The sequence below is a fragment of the Mauremys mutica genome, chromosome 1 (assembly GCF_020497125.1).
Source record: "Mauremys mutica isolate MM-2020 ecotype Southern chromosome 1, ASM2049712v1, whole genome shotgun sequence".
NCBI lineage: Eukaryota > Metazoa > Chordata > Testudines > Geoemydidae > Mauremys > Mauremys mutica.
The window spans coordinates 118,236,007-118,252,942 of NC_059072.1; the positions used below are offsets into that span (position 1 = coordinate 118,236,007).

The following is a 16,936-nucleotide window of genomic DNA, read 5'->3' on the forward strand; positions in this document are numbered from 1 at the left end:
ACACAGCACCACTCCCCTAAGAAACACAGATGTGGTCCCAGGTACTTAGCAAAAGAAAGGGGAAAATCTCATCTTTCCTTTCAGATGAGGGTTGCTTGAGGCCTGACCAAGGTCCCTTGGGCATGCATAGAAATCTCAGTATCTGTGCTCTAGTACCATTTGAGAGTTCATCTCTAGCTGCCTTCAGTATGGAGTCTGTAATACCACATCTACTGTGGTGCTGACAACTTCTAATTTGTAATTGTCAGTACCACAGCTTATGTAATGGGAGATTCAACTGTATCAGCACTGCCAGAGTCACCTTTGTCTTTCATAGTGAAAATACCTGCCACAATACCAACTGCTATGGTACCAGGGCCGTCTTTGGCGCTAGTAAAGAATCTCCTTTCCTTAGGCCCACAGACTTCTGCTAGCTCTGCTCCTCCGCTACATGTGGAGGACTTGTACCACTCTCTCTCAGAACATCATAGTGAGGAGTCACCACGTACGCACCTAGGCAACAGTCTTATGACTCCTACTTTTCAGATGAGTTTTCCAGAGCTAGGAGTCCTAGTAGGCAAATGGAATGTAGGGAGAGACCAGCTTCTTGGTATCCCTCACTCTGGCTATCCACTTACTACATATGGTTCTTATTCCTGGCCATAGTGTGCACCTTGAGCATGTGTCCTATCAGGAAGCCCTGCTCCTCTTTTCAATCCAAATCCAGATCCCTCTTGACAGAAATCTAGGTACAACAGCAACCACCTCCCAGCTCTTCTGTACAGAACTTGAGAATTTACATGTTTATGAAGAAAAGCAGCAGTATTCTACTAAAGTTGTTCCTGCCGGCATATCTTCATCACTAAGTGAAGCTGACACATCTTATACTTCTGCCCCTGTTGTATATAAGATTTTTTCTAAATCTTCTTTGTAGGGTGGCAGAGGTGCTGGAAATACCAAAAGAGGTTGTGCGAGAAAAGGCACACAACATTTCTGGACATATTGCACTCCTCTTTGCCTGAAGCTTGGCTGTGCCTGTGAATGAAGGTCATCCTATGTCAACCTCTATTCCACCATCTTCTAAAAAAGCCGATGCAATATACAAAGTCAGTTTTTCAGACTTTTAGTATTTCTGCGTGCACCCAATACCTGGGTCACGGATGATTGCTGCAGCTCAGGAAAAGATAAGACAGCAACATTCAAAATCTACACTGAAAGAGAAGGAGCTGAAACACATCTCTTCGGCAGAAAAAGTTATTAAGTGCTAGTTTTAGAAAGGAGAGTCTGATAATTAGTATGAAAGTGGGCACAAAGTGTCTGACTTCCTTGATAAGGTACCACCACAAGACTCCAAAAAAGGATGAAAATATCTAACTTCAGAAGGACAGCTCATTGCGTGCACCTCTTTATAAGCAGCAATCAGTGCTTCAGATACTGCAGCTAAGTCAGTGGCAATAGCTATTCCTATGAGGCATGCCTTGGCTATAATCTTCTGGGATTCTCAGAGAAGTTCAGAATGCAATAGAAGATTTTCTTTTTGATGGAAATTAAATTGCAGCACCCAAACTGATAATGGTCTACTTTCGCTAAATGATTTTAGGGCTGTGCTCAGATCCAGGGCATTTACAGCTTTCTGCCCAGGAGGAAGCAGTTTAGGTACAAACCTTATTCAAGACAAGCTCCTGCTTCCTCCTGTCAGTCATACCACTGAACTGCCCAGCAGGAAATAAAAGTTTCATAGGAGAAGACCCTCCTCTGCTGCTTCTGTGACTTCATTGAGCTTAAAAACAGTTTTCCATCCAGAGCTGTTGGGAACCTCACCTGAAGTTTCATTTACACTGCACGTCACTTGTGGCGGCGTGTGGTATATGTGTAGTTCGCAGAAAAGCAGATTGCATCCACAATGCAGTATGCAGCTACACATGTCAATGAAAGGTGGTGACTGAGTGGATGCAGCTGGGAAAGGTTCAGCAGTGGGTATCTGCCAGAACCTTTCTCTGCTGCCTTCCCCCCTGCCTGAGCCTTTCCCTGCTGCTGGAGTCTTCCACTGTGGTGGGGAAAGGCTCTGGCAGCTCCCTCCAATGGGGAAGGGCTCTGACAGCAGGACATTACGCTGTTGAAAACAGCAGCGTAGATGGGGGTGGGGTGACGTACTGTTTGGGTGAGTAAAGAGTACAGGTTTCAGGCATGTCTGTACTCTACTCTCCTAAGCAGCGCTTTACTGTCCATACTGCTATTTATATCCTTGTTAAGGAAGCATGTGGTGTATGTATTGTACATGTCACCAAAAGGGGTGTGGAATGTAGTTATACCTTACAACATCCCTATTTCCAGTTCAAAAACAGTTGATTTTATTTTCAAGAAGCTTGGAACATTGTTACCACAATCCAGTGAGTCCTAGAAATTGTAATTGAAAAAGGTTACTCAGCTCAGTTTCAAGCAGTTCTAAAACCCACCAATCTTCCCTCTCCCTTTTCAGGGGCCCTTCTCACCAGAGATTGTTGAATCAAGAGGTGAAACCCCTTCTTATGCTGGGAACAATAGAAGGAGTTCATCTTCTGTTTAGAGGGAAGAGTTTTTATTTTCATTAATTTAGTCCCTAAGAAGAGAGTAGGGTGGTGGTATATATGCATTTGAGAGAGCTCAGTATCTTCATTTGTTGGCTTAGCTTCAGTGTGGCCAATCTGGCCTCTGTTATCCCTATGTTAGATTCTCAGAATTGTACTGCAGCTCTTGATTTCCAGGCAACGTTTTCATATATTGATCTATCCAGCTCACAAGAAATACTTAAGATTTGTAGTTGCAACATCACACTACTACTAGAGAACTGCCTTTGTCTATCATTAGCCTCAAGAGTCTTTGTCTGTCACAGGAACAGCACATTTAAAGTGTCAAGGTATTATAGTTTTATTCGTGACTACTGCCCAATTCAGGAAAACTCTCCTCAGCAAGTCACAGACACCATACATCACATTCTTAAGCTTTTCACTGCTCTGGGCTCAAGATCAACAAAGATAAATCCTCGTTAGTGCCAACTCAAAAAACAGAATTTGTAGGAGCATTTCTAGACCCAACAGCAGTGAGAGCACACTTAACCCAAAGCAGGTTTGATGTCAGTCAGACTTCATAAATCAGTTACAGACAAATGAACAGATGACTGTAAGGGCTGGTCTAAGAATGTTAGGCCACATGGCGTTGTGTTCATTTGTGACTCAGTATCCCACACATCACCTTTGTTGTTTGCAAGTCTAGTTCAAGTCCACTTATCACCCAAGCAGACATCTCGGAGATGTGGCAGTTGAGATTCCACAAGAAATGCTATTATATTTAAATTGGTGGAAGAACCTCGATCAAGTTTGCAAGGGCATTCCATTTTCTCCACTTCTACCCCCAAAGATGATAGTAGTAGGTGCTTCAAGTTTGCAAAGGGGAGCTCATCTTTTCCATCACAGGATCTGTGGTCATGTGCACAGATTCACTTGTACATCCACATATTAGAACTCAGAGTGATCTGCTTGGCGCCCATGATACTTTTTCCTTTATCAAGGCATGAACTGATAGTCAGTACCACGACACTGGTTTATGTAAACAAACAATGAGGAGCTGTTTGGCTGTGGAACTGGTACACTGAACACCAAGTTATAATCATTGCTCTGTGCTCGGATTACTGAATAAGTTGGCAGATGGCCTGAGCAGGTATTTTTCTTACAAACAGTCATGATCAGTAAAGGATTCCCTCATTCAAAGAGTATTCCAGTGCTGGGATAAGCCGTACATAGACTTGTTCACTACAGAAAATAACACATCGTCAAACCTACTGTTTGAGTGGGTCAGAACCTAGGATTCCAAGCAGAAACATTTTTCATAGTATGGACTGGGGTGTGATATATGCACACCCACTTTTTTTTTTTTTAAACAGGGCTTTTGAGGAAAAATCAAATGAGAGTCTTGGTAATAGAGCTGGACAGGAAACAGTTTTCCCCTCCCATGATAATATTTGAGATTTAAAAAAAAATAAATTCCCATCCTGAAACAAGACAAAAAGTCAATGTCAGAAGTTTTCGTGAACCAAAAATAAATAACAGAAAAATGCTTTGGGTTAATCAAATGTTTTCTTGATTTTCACCATTTTTTTGTTTGTAATTAGCTTAAATTTTGAACCTGCTTAAAATGACTTCTTTGAATTTTTTGTTTAGAAAATGATTTTAAAATGTTGCAACAAAACATTTTGGCAGCTTCAGATTGGAAAAAAAAAAAAGTAGAAAAAATAGTTGAAACCAATCTTTTCCTGCAAATAATTTGTTTTGACACATCCACATTTTCCAGTGGAAAAAATGCTTTGTCAAAATATTCCCCACCAGCTCTATGCTGTACTGTTTTTATTAGCACTAGCGAGGCCCAGACAATACTGATACAGACTGGTTAAAACTTCCCAGACATCTTCCAGAAACATTGCCAGTGTCTATGAACATGATTTCTCAGGACAGTTGGAAGAGTCTTCATTCAGACCTGGCATCTCTGCATCTTGTGGCCTGGATGCTGAGTGGCTAACTGATTCTGAGAAACCTAGCCTCAGCGATGTACAAAACATTTTGATATGAAGTAGAAAAGATTCAGAAACATTGAATGTACCATTAGAATTTCTTTTTCCCTGGATCCAAGTGGTATTATCCTGTAGCTGCTATGGACTGGTCCCATTGGTATGGAGATGCTTTATGGGACCAGAGGGTCCTGCACAGGCCTTGGAGGAAATTCCTAAAACAGAACGTGGTTGCTCAGGCTATGCACTGGGACCAGGATTTAGGCTTCAAGTGTAGCTTACAAACCTTGTTTCATGCTACTTCCAGATTCAGGAAGGGGACTGCATTGGTTTATGTTTCTGTCACAGTTGGAAAAGGTGTCTTTGTAACTCAAAAGCTCAAAATTTAACTTTTTAAGAATGAAAGCTTAGATTCCGTAGAGACTGTTAAGCCACCCCATTCACCAGAGAAAGTCTTACTCACCACTGGTGAGTGGATTTGTCAAGTACTGAAGTATAACTTTTTCAATGTGATGGAATTATTGCTTATATCTATTTGGATAGTAGTGTCATATGGCACAATGAACTTTAAAAAACTATATATGACAGCATTTGGATCATTTGAATAATGGATCCAAGATATTGGATCAGAGAAGAAAGAAGCTGGTGGTTTGAGGTTATGGGTGGAAAAAGGTTGAGAATCCCTACAGTTGTGGAAGCTTCAAGTATTATGCCAAATCAGGCCTTCATGGTGCTAATACAAATACCACACTTGCCTTAGATTATAATTGTACATGTTTTATTTGTACAAAAATGTCTTTATGGTTGTATTATGAACAAGGAAAATTAGTATTAAGGCTATTTGGGGTACAAGGCCATGGCTTTGTGTTAAAACAAAGGTAAATTTTGCAGCCATTACAACTTTGATAGAATAAAGTCTCCGTATAAAAATTAGTAGCTTCAGTAGCCTCTTGTGACCTGGCCTACAATTTTAGGTTATCTGATTTCAGCAGGAGAGCACTTACAACTGAGATGATTGCCTAATTTGCAGTATTGATTTCTGAGAGAATAAGGCACATTATGTGAAAACCAACGTCTAAGCAGTAATTGGTCTTAAGAGTGTAGAAAATATTTTTTTCCAGTAGAATTTTGAGAATTGTTCTTGAATATTTGATAACTAATCTTTTTTTTTTTTGAGGGGGGAAAAGAGTAAAAGTTGTTTAAAAACTTAAATAATTTTCAGTTTGTATGGTGATATAGCCCATGATATAATATTTGCTTTTCTTATGAGCTAACCTTTACTTTATCTTTCAGTAGAGATTAATTAAATGCAGGGTTAAACTGTTAAAATTTGTCACATGAAATTAAAGGATTATTTTAAATTGTCACTAGTACAGCAAAACTTAACGTTATGTACTTTAATATGATATTCATGTATGCTAGGTAAAGCCTAAAGTATTTTTAACAGAGTAAGATGAGAATATGTATTTTTAATTGCAATTACCTTTTAACTAGATGCAATTTTCAGCTTTTCTTAAAAATAGCTTAGATCTGACAAATTTCCTTTAACCCCCCCCCCCACCCCCACCCCACAAAATCATATGCTACAGCAGCCTTTTACTCACAGTTCTTGAGTGTTTGCCAGTAAGGTCCACCTTTAGCCAAAAAACAAACAAATGTCTTTAACAAGTGAGACAAATCAGTTCTGTTGGTTCACCAACCTTCAGCTCACCCAACCAATGACTGTACAGTACCAGAAGGATGTTAATACCACTTCACCTAAAACTGTAAGTTAAAACTTAAGGTCTGATGGAATGGTTGGAGCACAATTGGCAAGTGTTCATTTTTGTTTTAATATCAACAATTTGTTTATTATCAAACAATAGAAAATGAAGTATTGCACAATGTATTCATAGAGGGTAGGACAGTACTAGAGTTTAAAACTGGCTTTAAAAAAAACAAAACCTTAGTTGATAGCCAGTACACCAATATTAATTTTGCCTTAGTCCTTTGTGCTTTGATTTAAAAGCATGTGATAAATACGTGGATTTTTAAAAAATATATACCCTCAGTCAACTTTTAGACATAATGGTCCACAGATAAACCCTCTGGTTTGGGAGTTAGAATTTCTTATCATTTACTGATTTTCTTATCCTGTCAGTATAGTTGAAGTGCTGTTTAAACTTGATGTATGTTCCTCTGCAGCCCTAAAAAAGATAGACTGAAACAACACTCCATATAGAATAGCGTAGTCAGTCTGTCTCTTTGAAACAATTGGAGTAACAGTGGATAAACTTTAGTTGTAATTTAGTTAGGCCTCTAGTGAGATTCCACTTCCTGGATTTCCCTGGGTCTGCTGGAGTATCATGCAGTTTGTCTGCCATTGCTATTTTAGTATGTTATAAGTATGAGGAGTTCCCTTTTTAAATACTACTTTGAATTAAGTCATAGCAGCAGTAGTGAAACTAGTTGGACAGCACTTCAGGGTGGTTTGGAGAATTAGGTTTGCAAATATATTCATTGTAGTGCTGGGAAGCATTCCAATATTTCTTTTGCCATACATTTGGATTCCCAGTTGTTAAAAAGGAGTTGATCTGTTTTGAGTTTGAGCAGTAGAATTACTTTTTTTTTTTTTAAGAAGTGTGCAGTACTTCTGGGGAAGCTGCGTTTTTCAGTAAATCCATCATGAAATCCTTACTCTTAATGGTTAAAAAAGAATAGTATGTACTCCAGCAGTGTAAAAGCAAAAGGATTTACAGTGTGGTTTAGTGCACATATTGATGCTGTGCTGGGACTTTAAAGTGAATGTTTTAAAAGTAAATGTTTCTGATCAAACTTGAAAGACAGGCAGGTGATAGCCAGTTTTATGAGTCGGTCTCTCCTCACCCCCCTTTTTAGCCAAATTAATTTTTAGATCATATTGACAAGATACGATGCTCACTACCAGTATAAATAACTGACTTGTTAATTACACTTCACAGCCTTTTCGTGTAAATATAAAGTACTTGCAGGTATTTGAATGCTTGCGACGTCTTGGAGTTTAACAGTCAGGATTTTTTTTTTCCAGCAAGACCACATGACTTCTTTGATGCACAAACACTGGATGCCATACGACATCGAGCCATCTGCTTCAACCTCTCAGCTCATATAGAAAGTTTAGGAAAAGGCCATAGTGTTGTATTTCATAGTACTGTAAGTATTACGTTGTTTCGTCCTTCATATTTGCATTTGTGTATCTGAAAGTGTAATGGCTACAGTGATATTATTCTAATTCTCACCTGAGTGAAGATCTTGTTCTTAATGATATTCCACGTGCAAAAATATTAATAGGGAATTTTCGCTTAATATTAAAAACAAGGAAATCGAGGAACTTAATTTTTAAGGTATGTTGGCAGTTATTTCCAGGAATCCCAGTTTTGTGCCCTAGGTTTGGGCAATATCTTAACAGTAGATACGTAGTGATGAACAATTTAATTTCAAGGTGTCTTCTCAATCAAAACTCATTTAATTGGCTTTGTAATATGAGTTTGTTAGTATCATAATGTGGAATTTTTAGGGCTTACTATTAAAAAAAATTCAAAAAAGGATACTAGAATGAGAATAGTTGAAAATATACTTATCAAGAGAGATTAACAAAGTCCTATAAAGTACTTATGCTTGTTTTTGTATGATCCTATTGGTGGACTGATGGGGACGTCCAACCATGATCTACATCCAGGTCTTTTTTTCATTATAAAAGTTATGACCAAGATAAGTATCTTAATCAAAATTCACTGTTCTCCAGTTCCCATAAGCATACCACCAAAATACTAGGCAAGTAGCAGCTGATGAACTCAATTTCAGTCCCTTTTACGTGTAATATTTTTAGTACTGTATTTTAGATTTCCTACTAAGAATATGTAGATGGACAGGACTGATATTAATATACACTGATGCAGAGATCAGCGTGGTTCACTTAAAAAAAATTGTGTGATAGTGTTCCATCAGTGATGAAATATAGGAATCAGAATTTCAAAAAGTGTCGCATCCCAATTTTCCTTGCTAGGTCAGGTGATGTGGATATGCAAGAGAATGAAGACATAGCCATAGTGATGAATTTTAAGCAATGGGCCACTAATTCATTAACTTTAACAAAACTGTTGGAAGGGAAGGGAATTGTGGTCCACTGAACTACAAGCATTTAATTGGGTTCAGTGCAGGGTTAACTGATTTTAAGGTATACAACTGCTAGAAAGGAAGGAGGGCTATCCTTGGCCTAACCCTCCATATGCAAGAACAGGACTCAGCCCAGCTGTTGAATCCAACCCATGGGAATGGTGCATTAAGCTTAAGACTTCAATCCCATCCCATGCACTACAGGACACAGGCCTATTGACTTACGTGTCCTGTGCTGGAGTTTTACTTCAGCTGGCGAACTCGTAAGTCCTTTTACCCACAGTGGACATGAGCTGTAAGTAGAGACCACAGTTGCTCCGTTTATTGCTATTACCTTCTTTTAATTGTCATCCTGTCATATTTTTCTAATTAAACACGCCTCCAGGATGCTGCGAGGAAAGCGAAAATCCCTATAACTCATCTGTCTTAGTTGGAGGGGAAAATTCTGTCCTTATTCCCAAAAAGGCTGTCTGGTCAGACTCTCAGCAAGCGTGGAAGCCCAGCTCTGGCAACATGAGTAGGGAAGTGTGACCAGGTCAAAGATTGTGCTGTAAAAGTAGTGGGTCCTAAATGCAGTTTTGTGGACTCTTTCCACTTGTCCACACACACACACCTACCTACCTACCTACCTACCTTTTGGAGGAGGGGGCTTCCTTCTCTTCCTCATGTCCGCCACTCATGAGATGGTGGGTAGATGGGGCACTGACTAGGTCTCAAGGCCATTAGGTACTTAGGTCATAGTCAACTTAAATACCCATAGATATTAGCCTAGCTCTCATCAACACCAAACTTCAAATTTGTCACATGCAGTTTGGCAAACAGTGCTACAGCTACAGCCCACATATACAGGACATCTTCAGATAGGGGTGGGAATGGGAATTGTAATCTGTGAGAGCCTTTTACACCAAAGGAAGGAAAAAATCCAAAAGAAAATGGAATTGGTTCCTGGAAACTAGGTGGAACAAAATGGAGTCAGCACGATGCAGTATTGTATATGATGGATGTCTCTTCATTGAGAGAAAATTAGAAGTCTTTTCTAGGGTGAAAAATCTGGGAATAGTAATTATAGATTTGAGGTCTCATCCCTTACTGAAGGTATTTCTTTTGTAATTTTTGAGCCTGTTCCTCTATAAGCAAGATAATTTAGACAGTTGGGGTACTGTTTCATTAATAAGACAACATACACCTCTACCCTGATATAACGCTGTCCTCAGGAGCCAAGAAATTTTACCGCGTTATAGGTGAAACCGCGTTATATTGAACTTGGTTTGATCTGCCGGTGTGTGTAGCCCCGCCCCCCTGGGAGCACTGCTTTACCACGTTATATCCGAATTCGTGTTATACCAGGTCACGTTATATCGGGGTAGAGGTGTACTAAAGTTTTTGTGTAGTATATAATAAATTCTTGTCAAATATGAGATAGTTTGCTTTGAATATCACTGTTTTAACTCATACAGATTATTTCAAATGTTAGATTCTTGGTGATATAACTTTATCAAAATTAAATTCTTTGAGCAAGATTTTTGTGATAGGTAAAGTTTTATCTTCTTATCTGACTAGGATATTTGGCTATTGTAGTTGCTGCTTACTTTGACTAGATAATAATAATAGGTATATCTCCAATTATTATTATCTCCTAGAACTGGAAGGGACCTTGAAAGGTCATCAAGTCCAGCCCCCTGCCTTCACTAGCAGGACCAAGTACTGATTTTTGCCCCAGATCCCTAAGTGGCCTCCTCAAGGATTGAACTCACAACCCTGGGTTTAGCAGGCCAATGCTCAAACTGCCTGCATGTTTACATTTTTCCTATTTTTTTTCTCTTCTAAACTCAGAATTGGTTGACTTACTGTCATCTTTGTTGTTGGCATTTGGAGTGTCTTCATAATTGAGCTAAGTAGAAAACATGAGACATCACATTCTATTTACCTGTCAGTGACAGATTCTAATCTTCGTTCAAACTTGCAATTTGTAGTTTGTCTGCCTGGGATATTGCTTTCTCAAGATGATACTTTTTCTATTTATGATTAGCTTTGAAATTGATAGGATTAGTTTATTTTGGAATATTTGAAGGCTGACCCACTTCTCCCACAAGAGAGATTTCTGGCTTGCAATAGACTTTTCAACTTCAGCTTTGTGAAACTTCTTCTTTGAACACCACCAGTGTTACACAGAAATTGTGGAAAAGGGTACTATTTTCCCATCTCTTTGGGTTTTTTTATTTTCACTGCAGGCAAATTAGAAGTATAAAAACGATTACTATATCTTATTCTGGGTTTATTTCAGAGTTCTGTTTCTTGCTGGTTCCACTTATGAGAGACCATTCCAAATATGTTTAAAAATGTGAAATCAATAATGTAGTTGCTATGGAATGCAGGAAGTTAAGTTGTTGCCAATTTTTTTTGTTTTTGAAGGTGAGGGTTTTCTGCTTTCCAGAAGAGGTCAGCAGATTACCGTTCATCTATAATTAACCTTTCTGATTCCTAACTAGAAAGACTTTCAGATGATCAGTGCTGTAAAAGTAGATATACTGTATACAGGAATCTAGTTGCAAAGGGAAACTGAATTACAGTATAAGTATTTTATAAGAAAGGTGTATGACTTTTTCAAAAGAAATAGTACTATACATAACTCACCCACTTAAAATTATCTCGTACATAATGTTTTATTTTACAACAGGGTGAACAGTACACTTAAAAATAAAATATTTCACATGAGTGGAATAAATTTAGTTTTTAAAAATAATGCTTTTTTTAGAGGACCTTTGAGTCTTTACAGCAGTGGGGTGACAGCAAAGCTAGCTTCTACTATTTCAGTTATATTGTGGCTTTTGCAAACAGAAGCCATAATATTCTAGTTGCTAATATTACAGTGGCTGGTTTGCATACTCCTGACTGTCCATGTATTCGTGGTTTACACCATGAAATGAGCACTACTTGTGACTCTGGTCCTCTCCAAATTAGATCCATGGGAGAGTCAGAATTACTAATTACTAGTGCAGCACTATTTCTGATAGATGAGGTTCTGTAGCTGTTTGGGTAATCTATTTTAACTTGACTTTTCAAAATTTTAGCGGTTTCTGTCTTTCAGGGAAAGAGTTCTGGTCAGTTTAGTGTGTAAATTTAGGGGACAAAAGTGTTCTTACTTAAAGTGCGACTAGAGAATCTGTCATCCATTTCAAACTAGTTATTCAGCTCTCTTTTTAGGATACCAAGTAATCCATATTCTGTAAGGGTAAGAGAAGCTAATGATACAAGTTACAAGAAAAAAAAATTAGAGTGAATTGGATTTAGAATTTCTGTCTAGGAAAACCCATAAAATATACCTTTCATAACATATATATCTAATTGCATGCTATAACTATGTACTAACCTATAATGTTTAGTCATTATTAACTTTTCCCTTATAAAATAATCAGCAACTTGACCTTGAGCCTATTCAGTTGAATTTGCTGTTAATTCTAGAGGGGTACTTCTTTCCTCTGTTGAGGTCCTGGTTTCTTGCATTGATCACCTCTGTTCACATACAGTTCTGACTAGAGTTGTTCCTTAAAGCCTTCCACTTTAAAAATAAACAAAGAGTTAGGCTCTTTGTCATGACCTGCCCCTTCCTCAGTGCACACCTTATTAAGCACCGGTGCAACATCAGTGCATCCTTTTTGCCCCTCTAATCTTCTTAGGGAAGATTTGGAGAGAAGGGCAGTTAACAGGAAAGGATGGCAAATGTGGGTAGCCCAATGTGCAGCAAAGCATGGGATGGACTAAGGTCTAAGGTAATCTTAGGAACTTGCTTGTAAATATCGAGCCTTGATGGCTGCTTTTCTTAATTCTTTTGAGGAGCCTGCAGATCTCTTCAAAGCTCACTGTCAGACTACACCTACAGTCCCCGGGTTTGACAAAACACAAAACTTATTTAACAAGAGTAAACATAATACTAACAAAACAACATTCAGTAACCTTTCTACTTCATACTCCACTGAGGACTGCCTAAGCTTATAAAAGCCCATCAGTGCTGCTTCTCCTCACAGGAGCTAACTGACTAACCTTCTTCCTTTTCCCAGGAGCTAGCTGCTGATCCTTCAAATTCAACCTCTGAAGTTCTGAATGAGTTGTCTGTGTGGAGCTTCTATCCAGAAGTCCAAGCCTCTGTTTCTGTGCACCCAGTGGCATGTGTACTTTTTGCTTTGTTCCCTAACGTACCTCGTGTAAGCCTGCGTGGCTGTCCCTCCTGGTCTTTCTCTGAAGCTGTTGAGCCCTTAGCACTGCAATCAATTAGTGGGTATTAGCAGTCTTTAGAGCTCAGTCTGCTTGATCTGGGCAGGGCAATGGTGAGTCTGTGAACCCTGGCCCTCGGGCAGGGCATGGCACCAACAATTAGGGGCTCTAATCTGCAATCAGGACACAGTAACACAGTCTATAAGCCCAGACCCTGGGGCAGGGGAGCAAGCAGTTAGGGGCTGTGGTCTGCAACCACGACAGAGTGGTAAGGCAGTCTCGGGGCTCAGGCAAGGGTGAGCACCAAACATAGGCCTCCTGGCCTAATGCGGGGAGGCTGCCACCCCAGGAGTGGGGTTGCAGGGGGACCCCCCCACATCCTACTCTACCAGTCCCAGCCCAGCGCCCTAACGGTGACCGAGTGGTCCGCCACTGGGTCAGTGGGGATCCACCCGCAACATGCCCACCTAGTATTAGGCCAAGGTCCAACCAGACTGTTGTCTAGTTTCCCAGGCTACTTCCAAATGCTGGGGAGGTAGGTACCTCCGTGCTGTAGGTGTCCTCCATCTCCTTGGGATCGGTCATCAGCGGTAGCCTGAGCCGATGGTCGATGCCTCGGTCGGCCAGCAGCCCTGGAAGCTCTAGCCAGTCATCGGGGTAGCCCCAGCAGCTCCTTGTCATCTGTCAGGTGCCAGCCTTGGGAACTCTGGCCAGTCCTCAGGCGGCAGCTCTGGGAGCTCTTCCTCAGCGTCCCACACCAGAGGCAGGGGAGAAGCCTCTGTGTCTCTTGGCAGCTCCAGCCAAACTGAGCTGCAGGGCCTGCCTTTTGTACTTTCTCTTCCTGTCCTGCCCCTCAGCTTCTGGCGGGGTAGGCATGGCTTTTCTGGCTCTGCAGCCCAAGGGGGGGCTGTGGTCCTTCTTGGTCCCTCTCTGAGGGAGACCACACCTCCTCGCTACACACCACCATACAGTTTTGCTAAACATTTATTTTTTGACAGCATCTACTGTCAAACTATTTTTAAATCAACATGGTTCCTTCTCAGATAGACATGGTAGATGAGGTAATATCTTTTATTGGACCAACTTCCTCCTGCCGTGGGCAGGAAGCCTGACGTATGTGTTCCCTCCAGTTCCGCTCCTGGGCAAGGTCCTAGTGAAAATCAAGAGAGACAGGGCTCAGGTTATCATATCTTCCCGGTGTGGCCTCACCAGCACTGGTTTGGGACGCTGTCGAGCCTGGCAGTGATCCCTCGGTGGCCCCTGCTGAATTGACCGGACCTACTGTCACAGGATCATGGCCACCTCTTGCACCCCAACCTCATGTCCCTCCACCTCACGGCTTGGATGTTGCGTGGCTGAACCCTGAGGAACGGGCCTGTTCGGAAGTAGTCCAGAAGATCCTCCTTGGGAATAGAAAGCCCTCGACCAGACAGATTTACCTGGCAAAGTGGATGAGGTTCTCCTGCTGGGCGGCCAAACGGGGCATCTCCCCTTCGCATTCTTCGGTGCAGTTGATCTTAGACTCCCTGCTTCATTTGAGGAACCAGGGCCTGGCGCACTCCTCTATCAGGATGCATCTGCTGGCCATTTTAGCCTTTCATCCGCCAATCCGGGGCAGACGGTGTTCTCCCATGACATAACGGTCAGGTTCCTCAGAGGTCTTGAGAGACTTTTTCCTCAAGTTCAATCCCCAGTCCCTCACTGGGATCTCAGTTTGGTTCTGTCCAGGCTCACGGGTCTGCCCTTTGAGCCTTTGGCCTCATGCTCCCTGTCTCACCTATCGTGGAAGGTAGCTTTCCTGGTGGCAGTGACGTTGGCGAGGCAAGTCTCTGAGCTGCGAGCCCTGACCTCAGAACTGCCGTACACGGTCTTCTATAAGGACAAGGTTCAGCTCCGGCCCCACCTGTCTTCCTTCCCAAGGTGGTGTCTATTTTCCACATGAGCCAGGACATCTTTTTTCCAGTCTTCTGCCCCAAACCCCATGAGACTGGTGAAGAGAGGCACCTTCATGCTTTGGACTTAAGAAGGGCCCTGGCTTTCTACCTAGATGGGACAAAGTCTTAAGTTGACTCAGCTTTTCATCTCTACAGCTGATAGAATGAAAGGCTGAGGATTTCTAACTGGATCACCTCTTGCATTCATACCTGCTATGAGTTGGCGGGAGTCCCTCCACCGCCGATTGTCAGAGCTCACTCGATCAGAGTGTGGGCATCTTCGGCCTTCCTGGCACACTTCCTGATCCAGGACATCTGTGAGCCGCAACATGGTCCTCGGTGCACATGTTCATGCCCCCTCCTGACATCACTCAGCAGGCCTGGGATGATGCTAGGTTCAGCAGAGCTGTGTTGCAATCTACACATCTCTGAACTCCTACCCACCTCGGAGGGGTACTACTTGGGAATCACCTAAGTTGAATGGACATGAGCAAGCACTCGAAGAAGAAAAGACAGTTACCTTTTTCTGCAACTAGTGTTCTTCAAGATGTGTTGCTCATGTCCATTCCACAACCCACCCTCCTTCCCCACTGTTGGAGTTTCCGGTGAGAAGGAACTGAGGGTGGCAGGAGCTGGCGGTGCCCTATATACTGCGGCATGTGTGCACCACTCTAGGGGATGAGCCGGTCCCCTACAGATACTGCTGAAGGAAAAAACTTGCGGCACCGGTGCCTGTGGCGAGCGCACACACATAAGTTGAATCAACATGAACATGTCTTGAAGAACACCAGTTACGGAAAAAGGTAACTGTCTTTTCTTTGTTGCTCAGGTGGCACAAAGTGGTATACAGATTCTGGAAGTAAATGCCAAGTGAAGAATTCATTTGAAAAAAAGGAAACTCTTCATTGGCATAAACCCAGTGGAGGTGGTATCTGTTCCAACAGGAGGTGTGCCAGGGAAGAAAGCAAGGGCAGAGCTCTGCTATGCTAATTTTCCACTGGTATAATTTAGAATAACCTCCAGACTGCTCTGACACCAAGGCTGAGAAAGCTCGCTAGTAATCACCCCCTCTTGAGCAAAGTTCAGAGGCTATGGAGGACTGAACCTTATATTCTACAGCTATATAGAAAGGGATTATTACTCATCTGCTCCATGGTGTGATACTCCAAAATTGTGATGACTGTTTTTCACTGCCATATTGCACTGCAAACATCTTAATTTCCTGTCTGCAGTCATGCTAGATCTCTCAGTATTACTACTTCCTGCTTTTTCTCTCCCATTGATGGGATAATTTCCCATATTTTTGTGCAAAAAAAAAAAAGGAAGCATCTAGTTTTTGACATTTAATAGTAATTTGTCAATAATTGCTACCTCCCTTAGTAGAAGATGATTTACCAGCGTAACCTTTGTATGCCCATCGCTGTATGAACTTGTTGCAGTGCTAGTTCTTCTCAGATACTGTTCTTTTATGCAATTCTTGTTAAAGAAGCCAAAGGTGAAATATTTCCTAAAAAACAGTTATAAACAATGTGTATCGTGTAATTAATTAATTTTTATTTCTATGGAAATAAAAACTGCATTTAAAATGTCCTCAGAGGCCAATCATTTTCTGTATCCTTGACTTTATATCATGTGTGTCTAACACACATGTTCATTATTGTGGATTTCTAGCCAACAGCAGTGTTTTTCTGTCTTTAAGTAAATTGATTGAATAATAAGCCCATGTTTTTTAAAAATCCTCATATCTCTTCAATTAAAAAACTAGTGAAGCAGATGCCAGCGCTGGAATCTCAGGTGACGAAAGGCTACTTCAGAGGCAGAGTGCTTGGAAAGCTCAACAGTATGTTAGGCAATTATATGTATTTGAAAATTTGTAAGTTAGCGTGATATTAAAAGCAGCTGTAGATGAGTTTTTGAAGGTACAAATAAGGAGAGAACAATACACAAACATTCTAGTAGACCTCAATTCTGTATTCTGTTTGATACCTCAGGGCATGTCTACACTACAAAATTAACTTAACCTAACTTACATTGGCATACAGCTGCCACACTAATTACATCGCTGGTGCATGTCTACACTTTGCTCCTTGTGTAAGTGGTGCGTGACCTGACCAGGAGTGCTTGTACTGATTGTACT

The 16,936-nt window shown here is 41.2% G+C and overlaps 1 protein-coding gene across 2 annotated transcripts in view; it reads left to right on the forward strand.

Annotated features, from left to right (window-relative positions):
* The window catches only part of AEBP2 (AE binding protein 2), a 97,675-nt gene that overhangs the window by 62,703 nt on the left and 18,036 nt on the right, over positions 1-16,936 (forward strand). For both annotated transcript variants that reach the window (XM_044992806.1, XM_044992816.1), the window contains exon 5: positions 7,566-7,690. In XM_044992806.1, the coding sequence (XP_044848741.1) occupies positions 7,566-7,690 (125 nt within the window). The remainder of the gene's footprint in view (positions 1-7,565; positions 7,691-16,936) is intronic.